Genomic DNA, 17,038 nt, shown 5'->3' with positions numbered 1-17,038 from the left:
CTACAATTATCAGGTCAAAGAGAAAATACTGCAAGCAGCCAGAATGAAACAATTAAAATATCATGGAGCCACAGTCAGGATTACGCAGGACTTAGCAGCTTCTACATTAAAGGATCAGAGATCTTTGAATATGATATTCCAGAAGGCAAGAGAGCTTGGATTACAATCAAGTACCAACTACCCAGCAAAACTGAGCATAAGCTTTCAGGGGAAAAAGATGAACATTCAATGAAATAAGGGACTTTCAAGCTTTCCTGATGAAAAGACCAGAGCTGAACAGAAAATGTGATCTTCAAATACAAGATTCAAGAGAAGCATAAAAAGGGAAACGGGAAGGCAAGAATCATGTTATTCAATAAGGTTAAACTGTTTACACCCCTACGCAAGAAGATGATACTTACAACTCTTGAGAACTATATCTCTGTCAGGGCAATTAGGAGGAGTATGTATAGATAGAGGCTATTGGCATATTTTGATGTGATGATATATGAAAAAATTAAGGGGTAAAAAAAGGATTGTACTGGGAGAAGAGGAAAGGGGGAAGCAGAATAGGGTAAAGTACATCACATGAAGAGGCACCAAAGACCTATTACAGTAGAGGGAAATAAGGGAGGGAGTGAGCATTGTTTGAACCTTACTCTCATCAGATTTGGCTTAAAGAGGGAATAATATACATACTCAGTTGAGTATTACCCTATATGGAAGAAGAAGGGGAAAGGGAAGAGAAAAAAGGGGGGGGGCAATAGAAGGGAAAGCAGAATTAGGAGGGAAAAGGGGAAAGAAAGGGGAAGGAGGCTGACAGAAGGGAGGTGGTGGTAGGGGGACTAATACAAGGGAGGCACTGGTCAGAAGCAAAACACTGGTGAGGAGGGACAGGGTGAATGGAAAGAGAAAAGGATAAACAGGAGGGAGGAAATAGGAAGGAGGAAAATACACAGTAATCATAACTATGAATGTGAATAGGATCAACTCTCCCACAAAATGGAAGCACATAGCAGAGTGGTTTAAAAACCAGAATCTTATAATATGTTGTTTACAAGAAACATATTTCAGACAGAGAGATATCCACAGAGTAAAGATAAAAAGCTGGAGTAAAATATATTATGCTTCAGATGAAGTACAAAAAAAAAAGCAGGGGTACAATCATGATTTCAGACAAAGCAAAAGCAAAAATAGATCTAATTAAAAGAGACAAAGAAGGAAATTACATCTTGCTAAAAGGTACCATAGACAATGAAGTAATATCAATACTAAACGTATATGTACCAAGTGGTATAGTATCCAAATTCTTAGAGAAGTTAAATGAGTTATAGGAAGAAATAGACAGCAATACCATATTAGTGGGAGATCTCAAACTCCCCCTCTCCAAACCAGATAAATCTAGCCACAAAATAAATAAGAAAGAAGCTAAGGAGGTGAATAAAATTTTAGAAAAATTAGATATGATAGACCTCTGGAGAAAATTGAATGGGGATAGAAAGAAATACACCCTTTTTTATCAGTGGTAAATGGCACCTACGCAAAAACTTACCATGTATTAAGGCATAAAAACCTTACAATCACACACAGACAGGTAGAAACAGTAAATGCATCCTTTTTAGACCATGATGCAATAAAAAATTACATGTAATAAAGGGCCATGTTATAAAGACAGGCTACAAATTAATTGGAAACTAAATAATATAATCCTAAAGAATGAGTGGGTCAAACAACAAATCATAGAAACAATCAATAATTTCATCAGAGAACAACAATGAGACAACATACCAAAAATTTTTTTGATTCAACCAAAGCAGTTCAGAGGGGAAATTTTATATCTCTAAATGCATACACGAACAAAGTAGGGAAAGAGGAGATCAATGAATTGGGCATGCAACTAAAAAAGTTAGGAAAAAACACAATTAAAATTATACAATTAAATTAAGAACACAATTAAAAATCCCCAATTAAATACCAAATTATCTGAAAATTAAAGGAGAGATTAATGGAAATGAAAGAAAGAATGGGACACAGAATAACTAGCTTGGAACAGAAAATGGCAAATCTTAGACAAGTAATAGACTTTCTGAAAAATAGAATAAACCAAACATACTTCAACAACTCAATGAAACAGAAATAAATGTTAGGTCAAAATGAAAAAATTGAAGAAAAAAACAGAAGAAAATAATATATCTAGTATCATAAATAGCTAACTTGGAAAATGACTCAAAGAGAGATAATTTAAGAATCACTGGACTCCCTGGAAACCAAGAAAAGCCTGGATACTATATTTCATCATAAATGAAAACTGCCCAGATCTTTTAGAACTGGAGGGTAAAATGAAGATGGGAAAAATTCACTGATCCATTCCCCTAAGGGAAAAGGGGACAGAAAAGTCCCCAAAATACTACAGACATCCATAAAGAAGCAATTTAAGTACCAAGGAAACTCAGTCAGGATCATATAGACCTGGCAGCATCTACTATAAAACAGGAAAGCTTAAAATACAGTGTTCTAAAGGGCAAAACATATGGACTTACAACCAAAAATAACTTACTCTGCAAAGATGAATATAATCTTGCAAAGGGAAAAATGGATCTTTAATGGAAAAGAGACTTTCAAATACTGCTGATGAAAAGACCAGAAGTGAGAAATAGCTTTGAATTACAAACGTGAGTGAAAAGAAACTGAAAGCTAAATTCAGTTGAACAAACTGGAAGGAGCTTTATGATGATGCTGGGCTAACAATCTAATAGGAGGAGAAGAACCAAGGGTCCATTCAGAACCTGAATGTCTTCAAAGAGTACTGATCAAGTTAAATGAGAAATAGTGTTTCTAGGAAAGGAATTGTTCTGGGTTTTTTTTTTTTCTGGGGAGGAGGAAAGGTAACAAGAATATACTAATGGAGGGCATAGAAGGGGGCATTAAACACTTCTGCTGAGCTCTCCCAATCCAACCCTCTAAATAACTCTAAAAAATGTCTCAAATTCTGGGAGAAGTATTACAGTATCTCATTTTTCCAGCTTAGGAAGACCGAAAGATAGGTCTACTTGCAGATCCTGGTGTCTAGGCTGGCTGCTGAAGGAAGCAGCCCTCACAGTGGGGCCTGAAGGGGGAGGCAGCACCCCCAGTGGCAGCAGAATCAGCTATGGTTGTATCAAGAACTTTTAGTGCCTAAGGACAGTAAGGGGGCTAAATATCTGGTCAGAATGATATTACAGAGGACTCTTGTGCTAGCAATGGGTGCAGATTATCTGCCATTTGGTAGATCCTATGTCCATTACTCAGTTTTGGGTCACAGTTCCAGGGCAAAGGGGAGAGATTATGATCTATGATTGAGAGGGAGCAGAGGCCCTATCTAGGTAAAGACCAGAGTGCAGACCAGGAGAAATGTGACCAGAACTCTCCCTGGATCACAACACCTTGGACACTTTGAAAATCAAAGGCCCCCCAGATCTTGCCATAAAAGTATAGGCTAACCATCCTCGCCCCCTCCCCCAGATGAGCAGAGCCCAACTCAAATATAAATCCAAAGTCAAGAAATAGGCTAGAAAAATGAGCATACAACAACAACAAAAAAAAAAAAACCTGACCATAAAAGGCTTCTATGGAGACAGGGAAGCTCAAGACGCAAATTTCAGAAGACAATGACTTGAAAACATATACAAGCAAAGCTTCAAAGAAAAATGCATATTAGACACAAGCCCAAAAAGAATTCCTAGAAGAGCCAAAGAAAGAGCTAAAAAACAAGCCAAAAAATTTTAAAAAAAAAATCAAATGAGTGGTAGAGGAAAAATTGGGAAAGGAAATGAAAGCAAAGCAAGAAAAATATTAAATGAGAATTAACAACTTGATAAAAGAGGTATAAAATCCCATTGAAGAAAATTACTCTTTAAAAATAAAAATTGGTCAAGTAAAAGCTAATGACTCCATGAGACATCAAGAAACAATTTAAAAAGTAAAATGAATGGAAAAATTGAAGAAAATGTGAAATATATCATTGGAAAATCAACTGCCTTAAAAAACACAGATTGAGGAAAGACAATTTAAGAATTATTCAACTACCTGAAACCCATAATCAAAAAAAGGAGACTACACATCATATTTCAAGAAACTGTAAAGCAAAACTTCCAAGATATCACAGAACCAGAGATCAAAGTAGAAACTGAAAGAATTCATTAATCGCTCTCTGAAGGAAATCCCAACATGAAAACTCCAAGGAATATTATAGCCAAATTCCAGAGTTCTCAGGTTAAAGAGAAAATACAACAATCATCCAGAAAGAAATAATGCAAATGCACACAGCCACAGTTAGGATCCACAAGAATATACAAATATTCTTTACAATATAAATATTTATATTTTTATAACATACATTTATAATAAAAATATTCAAATAAACAATATACAAAAAGGAAGAAGGAGGGAGTGGGAGCTTGCTATTTCTCATAGAGTATGTAAGAATAAAAAGTATACAACACTGGAAAAGGGGATGGCAGAAGTAAGCATTTCTCTTATCTGAACCTCATTCTTATCTGAAACACATAAAGGGGGGCAGCTAGGTGGTGCAGTGGATAAAGCACCACCCCTGAAATCAGGAGGACCTGAGTTCAAATATGGCCTCAGACCAAACACTTGACACTTACTAGCTGTGTGACCCTGGGCAAGTCACTTAACCTCAATTGCCTAAAAAAAAAAGAGAGAGAGAGAGAAAAACCAGATAAAGGAGGGTTGAACACACAGACACAGACAGACAGACAGACACACATACCATTCATCCCTCATTCTTCCTACACAGCCATCTTTACTCTAGTTAAGGCCCTTATCACCTCTTGCCTAGATGATTGCAACAGCTCATTTGGTCTTCTTGCCTGAAGTCTTCACCCACTCTAAACCATCCTGCATATAGCTGCTAAAGTAATTTTCCTAAAGTACAGATGTGATCACGTCACCCTCCTACTGAGTGGAAACTCAATAAACTTCAGAGGTTTCCTGTTGCTTTTAGGCTCAAACATAAACTCCTCAGTTTGACATTTAAAGCTGTAGCCCCCTCCTACCTTTTCAGGTCTACTCATTGTTTTACCCACGTGATGCCCGTCTTCTGTATTGTGTCCAGGTCTTTGCACTAGCTGTCCCTCATGCCTGGAATGCACTCCTTCTTCACCTCCATCACTTGAAATCCCTGGTTGCCTTCAAGACTCTGCTCAAGCGACACATTTTTCACACAGTCTTTACTGGTCCCCCTGGATTCTTATGGACCTCTTCCCAAAACCATCTTATATTCATTCTGTTTATATTTAAACGGGTACGTATTGTATTCCCATTAAAATTCAAACCCCCTAAGAGCAGTGACTGTGCCTTTTTGCTTGTGTGTTCTCAGTGTGTTTAGCAAAGGGCCTGGTATACAATAAGTGCTTCTTTTTTTTGTAAATTTATTATTTATTTATTTATTTATTTATTTGCTTTTTGCAAGGCAATTGGGGTTAAGTGACTTGCCCAGGGTCACACAGCTAGTGAGTGTTACATGTCCAAGGCCAGATTTGAACTCAGGTCCTCCTGACTCCAGGGCTAGTTCTCTATTCATTGTGCCACCTAGGTGCCCCAAAACCTGTTTCTCTGATTCCTGCTGGCTTTTTGTTATTAGCTAGTTAAACCACCAAGAAAATTCACCTAATATCAGTATCCCCTAGCCAGTCAGAATCAAGGGTCAAATTTGAATTCAGGTCTCCTCAACTCTAGACCATTGCTCTAGCAACTGCACAATCTAGCTGCCTTAATAAGTGCTTCTTGATTGACTGAAATGAGATCATGCAGATAAGGATGTTCTGAAAACTATAAAGGACTAGAGAAATGTGAGGTATAATTAATGTTATTGCCACTACTCATCCTAGAAAAGTGGTCATCTAGTCTCTGAAGGGGCTTTCTCATAAAGCAGCCCATTTAACTTTTTTAACATCTCTGTGAGAAAGTTCTTCCTAAAATGGAAGTAAAATCTGCTTCCTGTATCTTCTCCCCATGGTATACCTCTGGTCTCATCCCTATTCCATATAATAGTATTTCTAACATTTGAAGACAGCTAGCATAGTCAACACTAGCAGGAGTCCTCTTTTCCCCAAGTTAAATGACTTTAGTTGCTTCAGTGGTTCCTCATATTACATTATTTTCTCACCATCCTAGTCACTAGCCTTGAGATGACTTATGGCTTCAAAAAAAATGTAGTCACAGTTCCCAGAACTCAACCCAATACTCCAGGTGCTACCTAACTCATTCAGAATATAGCAGTGATAAATTTCTAGTAATGCAGCCTCAAATTATGGTAAAAAAATTTTCAGCTGTGATATACTTTTGGCTTACACTAAGCATATGTGCAAGTTAAAATCACAGTCTCAACCCCTTTATTTTACTGATGAAGAAATAAGCTCAGAGAAATTGATTTACTCCAGGTTACGTAGGTAGTTAGTGGCAGAGTTAGGATTTTAACCTAGGTCGTCTGACTCCAGGCAGAGTATTATTGTGGCAAGTTTTCAGGAAAATTTTTGTTAAATAACTATTTAAGTTTTGTCAAAATCACATATAACTTTTTTTTAAGCACAAAAAAACTAACCTATGAGGGACTAGATCAGTGGAACCATCTCTTAGGATTTCATTAAAAGGTCTCTGTAGAGATGATCTGGAGTCTTCCTCTCTGATTTTATTTTCATTTTTAGCTGAAATTTAAAAGAGAACAATATAGGCTCTTTTTATTCAGAAAACACTGACAGAGTAGCTACTAATCAAATGCAGAAATTATAAGCTGAAATGTAGCTGTCACTTTTCATTCAATAGAGCTTAACAATATAATGCTTTTTAAATCAAAAGGAGCCTGCAAAATTTTTTTCTACAAGAACATTTAGATAAATCAGAATGAATAGAGCATGAAATAACACAAGGCATACGAAGAAAAACAAACAGGATACTACATGTTACAACTGCCTGTCTTCCAGCTAGGTTCTATCTAGAGTAACCCTATAACAGCTGAAGATGTGGCATACCCAAATGAGTAATGTATCCAGAGAAAAATCAAGCTCTGGTTTTCAGGTAAGTGTCTTGAGAGGCAAAAAATGTGCATGAGTGTGCAGTGGACAGCTGCACCATCAAAATATGACATTTAAAAGATTCGCTGCAGCTGCCTAGCCCTAGAGCAAGGATGAGATCAACTTGTAGTGTACAAGAATGAGTTGTAAATGTGAAAGGACATTGGACAGGTGCTAGAAAGCAGCTGTTCTATTTCCAGTATGAGAATGGTCTTGCAGAAGGGGCTTTTGGTCAGTGGTTAGCCATTTCTAGGAGCAGCTTGGAGACTGGGAAGTTTGCAAGACCCTGGAATGTTACTAAATCAGGTTCTATAATCACGTTCAAAAAAATTAAAGGACCAGGTAGCCAATTAAATGCCGTCCTCTCTGGAGATTAGAATTCAAATTGAATCCACTCAGTCTCTTTCAGCCCTATTTCTGTGGTTCTTCAAGCAGAGGTGCAATGTCACCTTTGTGAGGTTTTCCTAACTTAGGTACCACAGGGTTGGAAAGATCATCAATAGCCGTTGATGATCAATGATCCTAGTAGAGATAAAGTTTGGAAGCTGATTTTCACGCAAATCAGAATGGCAAATAAAACATTCAGTTAAACCGTTTAGATACCAGATATATTAAGAACAATGGAGTCAGATAATCTAAATTCTAATCATAATCTTCACTAACTGGTTAACTTTCATGAAGCTCAAATTTCTTTAAATGAAAAATGAGATATGAACATCTCTATGAAGTATACCTCAGCATCAAATATAATTGGATCAGGTCAGGTTATTGTAGATTTAAGTTGTACTCTAGAATGTAAGATACGTGAAGACAGAGACTTTTTGGGGTCTTTGTATGCCCCAAACCTAGCCTTGAACATGGTAGGTGTGAATCAGAAATGGGCTTATAAATGGAAGCAAAGCTGAAATTTGAGGAGAAATTCAGTGACAGCTAAGCATAAGCCACCAGAGAATCTAAAGTAGATCTTGATCCCTGATTTTTGGTGGAGAAGGATGAGGGAGAAAGCCTCCCTTTCCACATACCTTCACTCAACTCCAGTAAATGCATCACCACTTCAACCCCAGGGATGGTAGCATGGAGAGGCAGTGATAGAAACTCTTGGATGGAGAACTGGTAGGAGTAGTTAGAGCTTAGGAATTAAAGATCAAGTTGTCTAAACGGGAAGGGCAAAAAGGGATCGAATCATGAGGTTTCAAAAGAGCAAAACCTGGATTTTACCTTTTGCTTTTGCCATGTGTTATTGAAATGGTATAGGACATGTGGAAAAGGAATTGTTTTTCTAATAACCTAAGTTCATTTCCTTCCAAAGGGACTCTAAACCACTGAGGTTGGCACCATAAAGTTGTAGTCCTATATAGGTCCTCAGGACAGAAAATGAGAGTCCCTGGGGGAAGGAGAATGTTGTGGTTGTTATGAGCTCCTATAAGTCCTTTGTGATTTTTCTGCATTCTTTTTGTGGGGTGAAACAAAGGCTGTCTGCTAAGTCCTCTACCCAAATCTGTTGAGATCTAGAATCAAGGCATATGCTGACAATACATATGTCTGGGAAATGATTCAAAGAGAGATTTTGGGAGCAGCTCCACTCTACCCCGCAAAAATTGAAACTAGTTCATGTAAGCTTAGTGCCTGGACTTCAGAACCATAGAGTTACACCTATATGGCATACAACATTCACAACAGCATTGTATGTGGCACTATGAAATTTATTTTAAGCTACCCTATGAAGAAGTATCCTAATGTAGATACCTGGGTTCTCAGCTCTACCACTAATTTACTCTAGGACTTTAGAGAAGCCAGTTAACCTTTGGGGCAGGGGTTCTTGACTCTTGGCTAAGAAATATTTTTATAATTGTTTTTCAATATAACTTTTTAGTAATACTGGGTGTTTTATTTTATACATTTAAAAAAGTGATGCTGAAAAGGGGTGCATAAGCTTTGAACAGATTGCTATTTTGTCCATGATGCAAAACAGATACCTATTTCAGAACAGTAGATACCATTTTAAAGATACAATATAATATGTTATAAACCTCTGGAAATACATTTTTCACTTACCAGTTTTTGAGAAGAAGGTTTTCCAATAATTTAGTACAATACTCATTTTTTCCATTGTTAGTGGTTCTGTTAAAATAATATCTGCTCCATGGCCTGAAATACAATCTAAGAATATTTGAATTAAATATTGATCTAGCAGTTTTCATTTAACGAGAAAACAAAGAGTCTACCAGAGTGGCACATACCTTCAAAATTTTCAGGGATTATAAAAACAAACAGCAAGTGTATGTTTTTCTTTTTGCCAAATCTGGAGGGGAAAAACATCTAGTTAAAATGACAAAAAAAATCAATATTCTAAAATTCCAAGTTCAGAAGCTTAGTTTATCTAGAGTGGAAGAACAATGGCTTTCTTTGGGTGTCCTGCAGTTTAAAATTAGGACAATATGGCGAAACCTCATTGGTTCAAACTCCACTAATTCACAACCTATTACAAAACTGATATGGATTAGTCTGAGTTTGCTCTTCTATTTAGAAAAAGAAAAGACCTCTAACACTATGGCAAATAAGATTTTTGGGGAAATATTTTAAAACACCATATTTAAAGAACAAATTATTTTAAGCAGTAAGAAATGCTAGCTTGAATACATATATAATTTATATGCTCACTATAAAATATTTTAATCTCTTTAATAAAGTAACAGTAGCCTTGGGCCTCTAGAAGAAGGACCTTCTCTGCACCCTACTCCTGGTTGTTTCACCAACTGCTCTATGACCTTGGGTAAGTCACTTAATTTAGCCTCAGTTTATTGACCTGTAAGATTCTGCTGTGTTCAACTAAATCATCTCTCAGTCCTTTCAGTTAGACAAAAATATGATTCCATAATCATGATTCCATGATTCAAAACTTCCTTAAAAACCTCTGCCAGACAACACTGCCTTTGTCCTCAATGCCTAGCATAATGCTTGACACATACGTGCTAGGCCACGGGTGGGGAACCTGAGTTTGGTGCTTAATGTACTTATTAATTTATTTAATTATTTTATTTATTTGAAAAGTAACAAAATGGGGCAGCTAGGTGGTTCAGTGGATACAGCACCAGGCCTGGAGACAGGAAGACTTGGATTCAAATCTAGCCTCAGACACTTAACGGTGTAACCCTGGAGAAGTCATTTAACCCTTTTTGCTTCAGTTTCCTCATCTATAAAATAAGCTGGAGAAGGAAATGGCAAACCACTCCAGTGTCTTTGCTAAGAAAATCCCAAATGGGGTCACCAAGAGTCAGACACAACTGAAATGATGGAACAATAACAACAAAATGACATTTAAAAAATTACATAATTTGCTGACTTTTCACTAATTTAGACTGAACTTTCCCTTAAATTCTGTAACATATTTAACCCACAGGCATCAACTCAAATTGGATCCTGCTTTATGAGAGGAAAAGAGCTCTTAGGATTAAAGTATAGTTATCTATAAATAATGAGAAAGGAAGGCTCAAGAGAGAAGGTACATAAAACAGCTATTCTGAGGATGAGACAGGCAGTGTGGCATATAGCATAGCGGATACAACATTGGTCTTGGAGTCAGGAAGAATGGAGTTTGAACACTGCTCAAGACACTTACCAGCTGTGTAACCCTGGGCAACTCGCCTAATCTTTCTCAGCCTCAGTTTCCTCATGTGAAAAATGGGGATGATAATAACAGCTATCTCACAGGATTATTGCTAGGATTTTGCAGGTTTTAAAGTGGTGCAGAAATGTTAGCTGTTATTATTATAAAAGTTAGAGGAAAAAATGGGGGACTCCCACAGGACTCTTCAGCCCTCATGCTCTTTGACCTCTCTGAAAATTCCAACATTGTTGATTATACCATCCCTCCTAGATAGTCTTTCTCCTGTCTTGGCTTCCATGACACTATACTCTGCTGGTTCTTTTCCTTATTTGAAGGTTCTTTCTTAGTTTTCTTTGCTGACTCCTCATCAGTTTTCCACCTCCTAATCACAAGTCCCCCAAAGCTCTCTCCTGGGCCCTCTTGTTTTTTTTCTTCTACACTCCATCACTTGATCTCAACCACTCTCATCTATAAGAGGAGAGCTCTAAAATATTTATCCCTAACCTCTCTCCAGAAATCTAGACACACAATGGCAGCTACTTGCTGGTTAACTCTACCTAGATCATCAGTATCTCAAACTAAACATGTACAAAACGAAACATCTTCCCCCTCAAGTGACCCCTCACTCAAACTTGCCTATTTCTGTTGATAGTACCACCACCTTTCTAGTCACTGAAGCTGAAACATTGGTGTCATCAAAGACTCTTTCCTTTCATTACACTCCCATATCCCATTGGTTGCCAAGTCTTGTTGATTCTGCTTTCACAGTATCTCACACAGCCATCCTCTTTTTTTCATTAACATGACTCCAATCCTAGTCAAGCTCTCATCTCTCCTCCCCTGGACTGCTGAAATAATAAAGATCGTAACTGATCTTCTTCCAGTCTCTCCCCTCTCCAATCCTTCCTTCAGAGAGATGCCAAGTTAATCTTGTTTAGGTCCAGATCTGACTGCACACCACTCCTCTGCTCAAAAATCTTTAGCAACTACCTATTACTACTAAGATAAAATACAAATTCCTCAGTCTGTTATTTAAGGTCCTTAATAATCCTGGCCCTAATCTATGTGGCTAGAGGTTTCATATTACTTTCTTCATGTATATTCCAGTCAAATTAGCCTATAAAATTATTCCTCAAACTTGCCATTCTACTGCTATCTTCATGCATTTGAATAGGTAGTCTTTTTCCCATGCCCAGAATGCACTGCCTTCCTTATCCCTGCCTCCTACTATCCATATTGCACTTTAAAGTAAACTATCTCTTTTGCAAAATCTTTCCTGGGCTCCTGCCATTTAATGCTCTTTCTTTCCTTACATTTACATATTGTCTCCTAGCAGCATAAAGTAAGCAGAGAGCAGAGCCATTTCCTTTTGTTTTTATATTCCCCAGCATCTAACATGTAGTAGGCATTTAATAAACATTTGGTAAATTGAGTGGAGTACAGTTAATACTAATTGATTAAAAGGTTAATAAGAATAAGCATTTATTAATCACCTACTACATGCCAAGCATTGTGTAAAACATTTTACAGATATCTCACTTGATCCAAATATCAATATCTAAAAGGTATCGGCATGCTGTATTCCACTCCTAATGCCCTACTTCAATGATTCATCATTGCATGGAGGTGATTTTGGCTTTGTTAAGGCTCTTCCAGTTGAGAAATGACTGAAAGGTGCTACACCAAGATGCAAAATTTAAGTGTTAGCTTGGTGACTGGATTTATATCTTCTGTCATCTTTCTTTGATGTGTAGTAAGGACATAAGCTTCTTGAGAGCAGGGACTTTCTGCTTGTATTTATGTCCACTGCTCTAAGCTTAGTTTTTAGACTTGACCAGCCAAGCTATGTCTAGAAAGCCTTATCAATATAAGGCTGGCCTTTATGTGATGAGTTTCTTTGACTATAGAACTTTAAAATAATATTTATTAAGTCATGATGGAGTTGTATTGATAAAACCACAGGTCCATTAAAACAAAATAAGAGTTGTCATTTGCATTAGTGGAGGGAGTGTCCAAATGGATGAAACCAAAGATCCCTGAAATATTCAAGTGCAGTCAGTTCTGCTTTCATGCGTGTTTTGAACACGTGAATTTGTTCCAATGTGATAGATAAATTTGGGAATAATTGAAATATAATGCAAGTTTATTTGTGCACGATTTCCTCAGCAAGAAACAGAAAACCACACCCAGCTAAACTTTATCATCCCGACTAGACTAAAAGCTTTCTGAGGGCTGGACTCAAATCAAAACTTAATTTCCTTTGTCAAGTATAGTGACTTATACATATAGCAGATGCTTAATAAATGTTTTTGAAATAATTAGATGAAAGAATAAGTAGCAAAATAGAAGCAAATGCGAAGAGAGATGAGTTGCATACTTGGAGGGATAATAGTGGGGCATTTGGTTCAGCTTTTGAAATAAAAATTATTTTTCAGCTCAGAAAAATAATGCTAAGAAATTTCCTCAGAAATATTTTGCACATGAAATTTCAGTTTCAAAATATCATTATGGATGCAAATTAAAACAATTTTGGAAAAGGAAAGTAACAAATGGTGGATGGGATATGGGGAAAATGGGGCATTAATACACTGTTAGTGGAATTGTGACCTGATTCAACCATTCTGTAGAACAATTTGGAATTATGCCCAAAGGCTATAAAACCATGTATATAACCCCTTGACCTATCAATACCACTATTAAGTCTGTAACCCAAAAGAGATTAAAAAAAATAAAAAGGTAAAGGACCTCTATGTACAAAAATATTTATAACAGCTCTTTTCTAGGGGCAAAGAATTGGAAATTGAGGGGATGCCCATTAATTGAGCAATGGCTGACTGAGCATGTGATTATGATGGAATACCATTGTGCTATGGGAAATGATAAGTGGGATGTTCTGGGAAAAGCCTGAGCTGATACAAAATTAAAGGTACTGTGTACAAAGTAACAACAACATTATAAAATGATCAACTGTGAATGACTTAACTATTCTCAGCAATACAATGGTCCAAGACAACTCTGAAGAACTTAAGATGAAAAATGCTCTCCGTCCCCAGAGAAAGAACTGATGGTGTTTGAATACAGATTGAAGCATACTTTTTTTAACTTTATTTTTTTGAGGTTTTTTTTTGTCTATGTTTTCTTTCACAACATAACTACTATGGAAATGTTTTGCATGACTACACATGTATAACCTATATTGTATTGCTTGCCTTCTCAATGGGGTAAGGGGAGGGTGGAGAGGGAGGAAGGGAGAGAATTTGGAACTCAGAGTTTCAAAAATGAATGTTAAAAATTGTTTTTACATGTAACTGGGGGAAAATAAAATACTAAATAAAAAGAAAATTTTAAATACCATTACATATTTTTTTTCAAATAATTAGATGACTAAAGTAGCTTGAAGCACATACCAAAATGCGACAGACTTCTGCACATGGATTTATAGGCACCAGTTTTAGATTATGAGCTTAAAAGCAGAGTCAGCACTTTGGTCTTTGGGGCATTAGTACAGAATCAACTGCCAACCAAGACAGCTTGCCTCCTGTAGATTATAGATTGTAGATTTGTATACAGACACATTCAATAATCAGTAGAGTTCCCAGAATCCAATATTCTGCTCATAACTGCAACTATTCAATCATATTCTCTCCCAATAAATAAATTAAATTAGACACCTGGGTTTACAAGGCATCAAGATAAAACCTTTAAAGGTCCTGGTTCTTTTTTTTTCCTTTATCAAATGATGTATTTACTATTTTTCTTCTCAGACAAGGATCCTTAATGTGAGAGCATAAGTGTACATAAAAAAACTGAGGAACTGCATGGCACGGTGGAAAGCATGCTGGATTTGGAGTCAGAGAACATGGGTTCAAATCCTGACTACCAATCATGCATCATTAAGCCAAGTCACTTATCTTGTCTGGACCTCTTTCTTCATCTACCAAATGAAATGACCTGGTAAGATGACCTCTGAGGTCCCTTTTGGATAAAAATATATAACGCTATGATCGATTAACCTATAATTCATATTCTAAAAATCTGCCACCTTTTTCTTCATGATGGGAGTATATGCATCAAATTTAAATTCAAGGTGGTTTAAACATAAATACTTTAATGGGCAAAAAGCATTTGTTAAGATGAAAAGTTAGATATTCACCTTTTCAAATACAGCATGTATGTCCCAAACCTTATTCCCCATGCCTTCTTCCCAGTATTCCCTGGAGCTGGCTTTTGTTGCCAAAGTATTTTTCTTTCTATCAGTTTCCCTGAATTCAGTAAGTATGGAAGACTTTCTTTATTACTTGAAGATCAACATTAAAAAAACAAAAAGCATTAGGGACCTTAAGTGCCCAACTTGGATAATTAATTGTTGTATACTGGATTGACCAAGAGAACCATATTGGTAGTTTATGATTTCTAAGTTTATGGTTGAAAAAGATTATATAGCTCTCAAAGTCCCCGTGAATAAATGGGAATATGGTACCTCACCTTTCCTGGTTCTTAAAAGGACTTTATGAGATGTTAGTTTGTGTTCTGAATTAAATGGGACTTTTTGGATCTAACTATCTTGAACTGCTGAAGTGAAAAACTCATTGCTTCCTAAGAGGTATGTGTGGGAAGAGGATTGAGGCCTTGAGAAATTGCCATGCTCCCTTTTCCTGGGCACACCTGGAGTTTTAAGACATGAAAGCAAAATCTAGCTTTGTGATCTTTGACAAATCACTTCTTTTCTCTAGGACACATATAAAATGAGAGAATGGACAAGATGATCTCTTTCCACTTTTCCCTTCAAGCTCTAAGTAAATTTTACATTTACGATAATGCAGACAAAAAAGTCCAGAGAAGTTAAAATGATTTATAGCAGAGATCTCAAACTTAAATTGAATGCCAGTTAAGCAGCAGCGAGGTGGCACAGTAGATAGATAAAACACTGGACTCAGATTAACGAAATCTTGAGTTCTAATCCTGCTTCAGATACTTATGACTTGCCTCTAGGCAAGTCACTCAGTTTTCTGTAAAATAGAGATAATAATATCTCCAGCTGCTATGAGGATAAAATGAGTTAATACTTGTAAAATGCCTTGTAAGCCTTTAAATGCTATTACAGTATTCCATCAATTTGCACTATTGCTATCTACAATAATCTGATTACCTACTTCAGAGGACTAAATAGAGGCCACACATTTTTTCCTTCCCACCTCTCCACTACCATATAATCCATATTACTAAATAACATCTCTTTGAAAGAAGAAAAATTTAACACAGGGTATTGAAAATAATTAAAATTACCATATCTAAACATTTACTATTAAAAAGATTTCTGTACCTTTCCTGAAATTCAAATAAAGCTGTTTCAATTATTTTTATTATCAATGCTATTTGATTTTGTCCCTTCTTATTCTCTTAATTAGTATGTGATTACAGACCATACCCAGATTTTCTACAAACCATATTTGGGGGGGGAGGAAGTATAGCCTATATGTTAAGACAAAATTAATCTAAAGAAAGAGCCATAGGACTGACTACATTATATCAAAAGAGGGGCTTGGAAGCAGGTAAATCACATAGGAATTTGAAGGGATGAAAAGGCAAACTTCACACACTGGGACTCTTTAATCATATAAAACTTAAATTTTCATTAGGAATATGTGATCACTCTATCACAGAATTCATGATAAAGGACAGGAAAGCTACACATTGCCCAAAGAAAACAGATTTTGAAAAAATATATTTTAAAGGGCGCAGAGAAAGAATAGTATGCTTCTGATAAAGTGGAAGGAGGAAAGCTACTAAATGAAACCAGTATAGCAGTATGGGGCTCACAATCAACTCAGATTTTTTAAATGACATTGGAAACAAGGTCAGGTCATTGATGATGCAAAAGTGTGGCAAAACCCCATGAGAATGGCATTAGAAGCACTAAATCCCAGAAGGTGCTAAGGCTAGTGACCAATATCAAAACAAACAAACAAAAATCTATAAGGTTCAAAAGGAAGATAGAAAAAAAAATCAACCATGAAGTATCCAAAAAGTCCCATTTAATTCAGAACACAAACTAACATCTCATAAAGTCCTTTTAAGAACCAGGAAAGGTGAGGTACCATATTCCCATTTATTCACGGGGACTTTGAGAGCTATATAATCTTTTTCAACCATAAACTTAGAAATCATAAACTACCAATATGGTTCTCTTGGTCAATCCAGTATACAACAATTAATTATCCAAGTTGGGCACTTAAGGTCCCTAATGCTTTTTGTTTTTTTAATGTTGATCTTCAAGTAATAAAGAAAGTCTTCCATACTTACTGAATTCAGGGAAACTGATAGAAAGAAAAATACTTTGGCAACAAAAGCCAGCTCCAGGGAATACTGGGAAGAAGGC

The 17,038-nt window shown here is 36.4% G+C and overlaps 1 protein-coding gene across 1 annotated transcript in view; it reads right to left on the bottom strand.

Annotated features, from left to right (window-relative positions):
• The window catches only part of SOHLH2 (spermatogenesis and oogenesis specific basic helix-loop-helix 2), a 64,232-nt gene that overhangs the window by 35,137 nt on the left and 12,057 nt on the right, over window positions 1-17,038 (bottom strand). The window contains exons 3-5 of the mRNA XM_020978723.2: window positions 9,293-9,354; window positions 9,108-9,212; window positions 6,584-6,686 (exon numbers count right to left, since the gene is read on the bottom strand). Coding sequence (XP_020834382.1) covers window positions 6,584-6,686; window positions 9,108-9,212; window positions 9,293-9,354 — 270 coding nt within the window. The remainder of the gene's footprint in view (window positions 1-6,583; window positions 6,687-9,107; window positions 9,213-9,292; window positions 9,355-17,038) is intronic.

The sequence above is a fragment of the Phascolarctos cinereus genome, unplaced genomic scaffold, assembly GCF_003287225.1.
Source record: "Phascolarctos cinereus isolate Bilbo 61053 unplaced genomic scaffold, phaCin_HiC Scaffold_726;HRSCAF=1367, whole genome shotgun sequence".
NCBI lineage: Eukaryota > Metazoa > Chordata > Mammalia > Diprotodontia > Phascolarctidae > Phascolarctos > Phascolarctos cinereus.
This window is presented reverse-complemented; position numbering and strand designations above follow the sequence as displayed.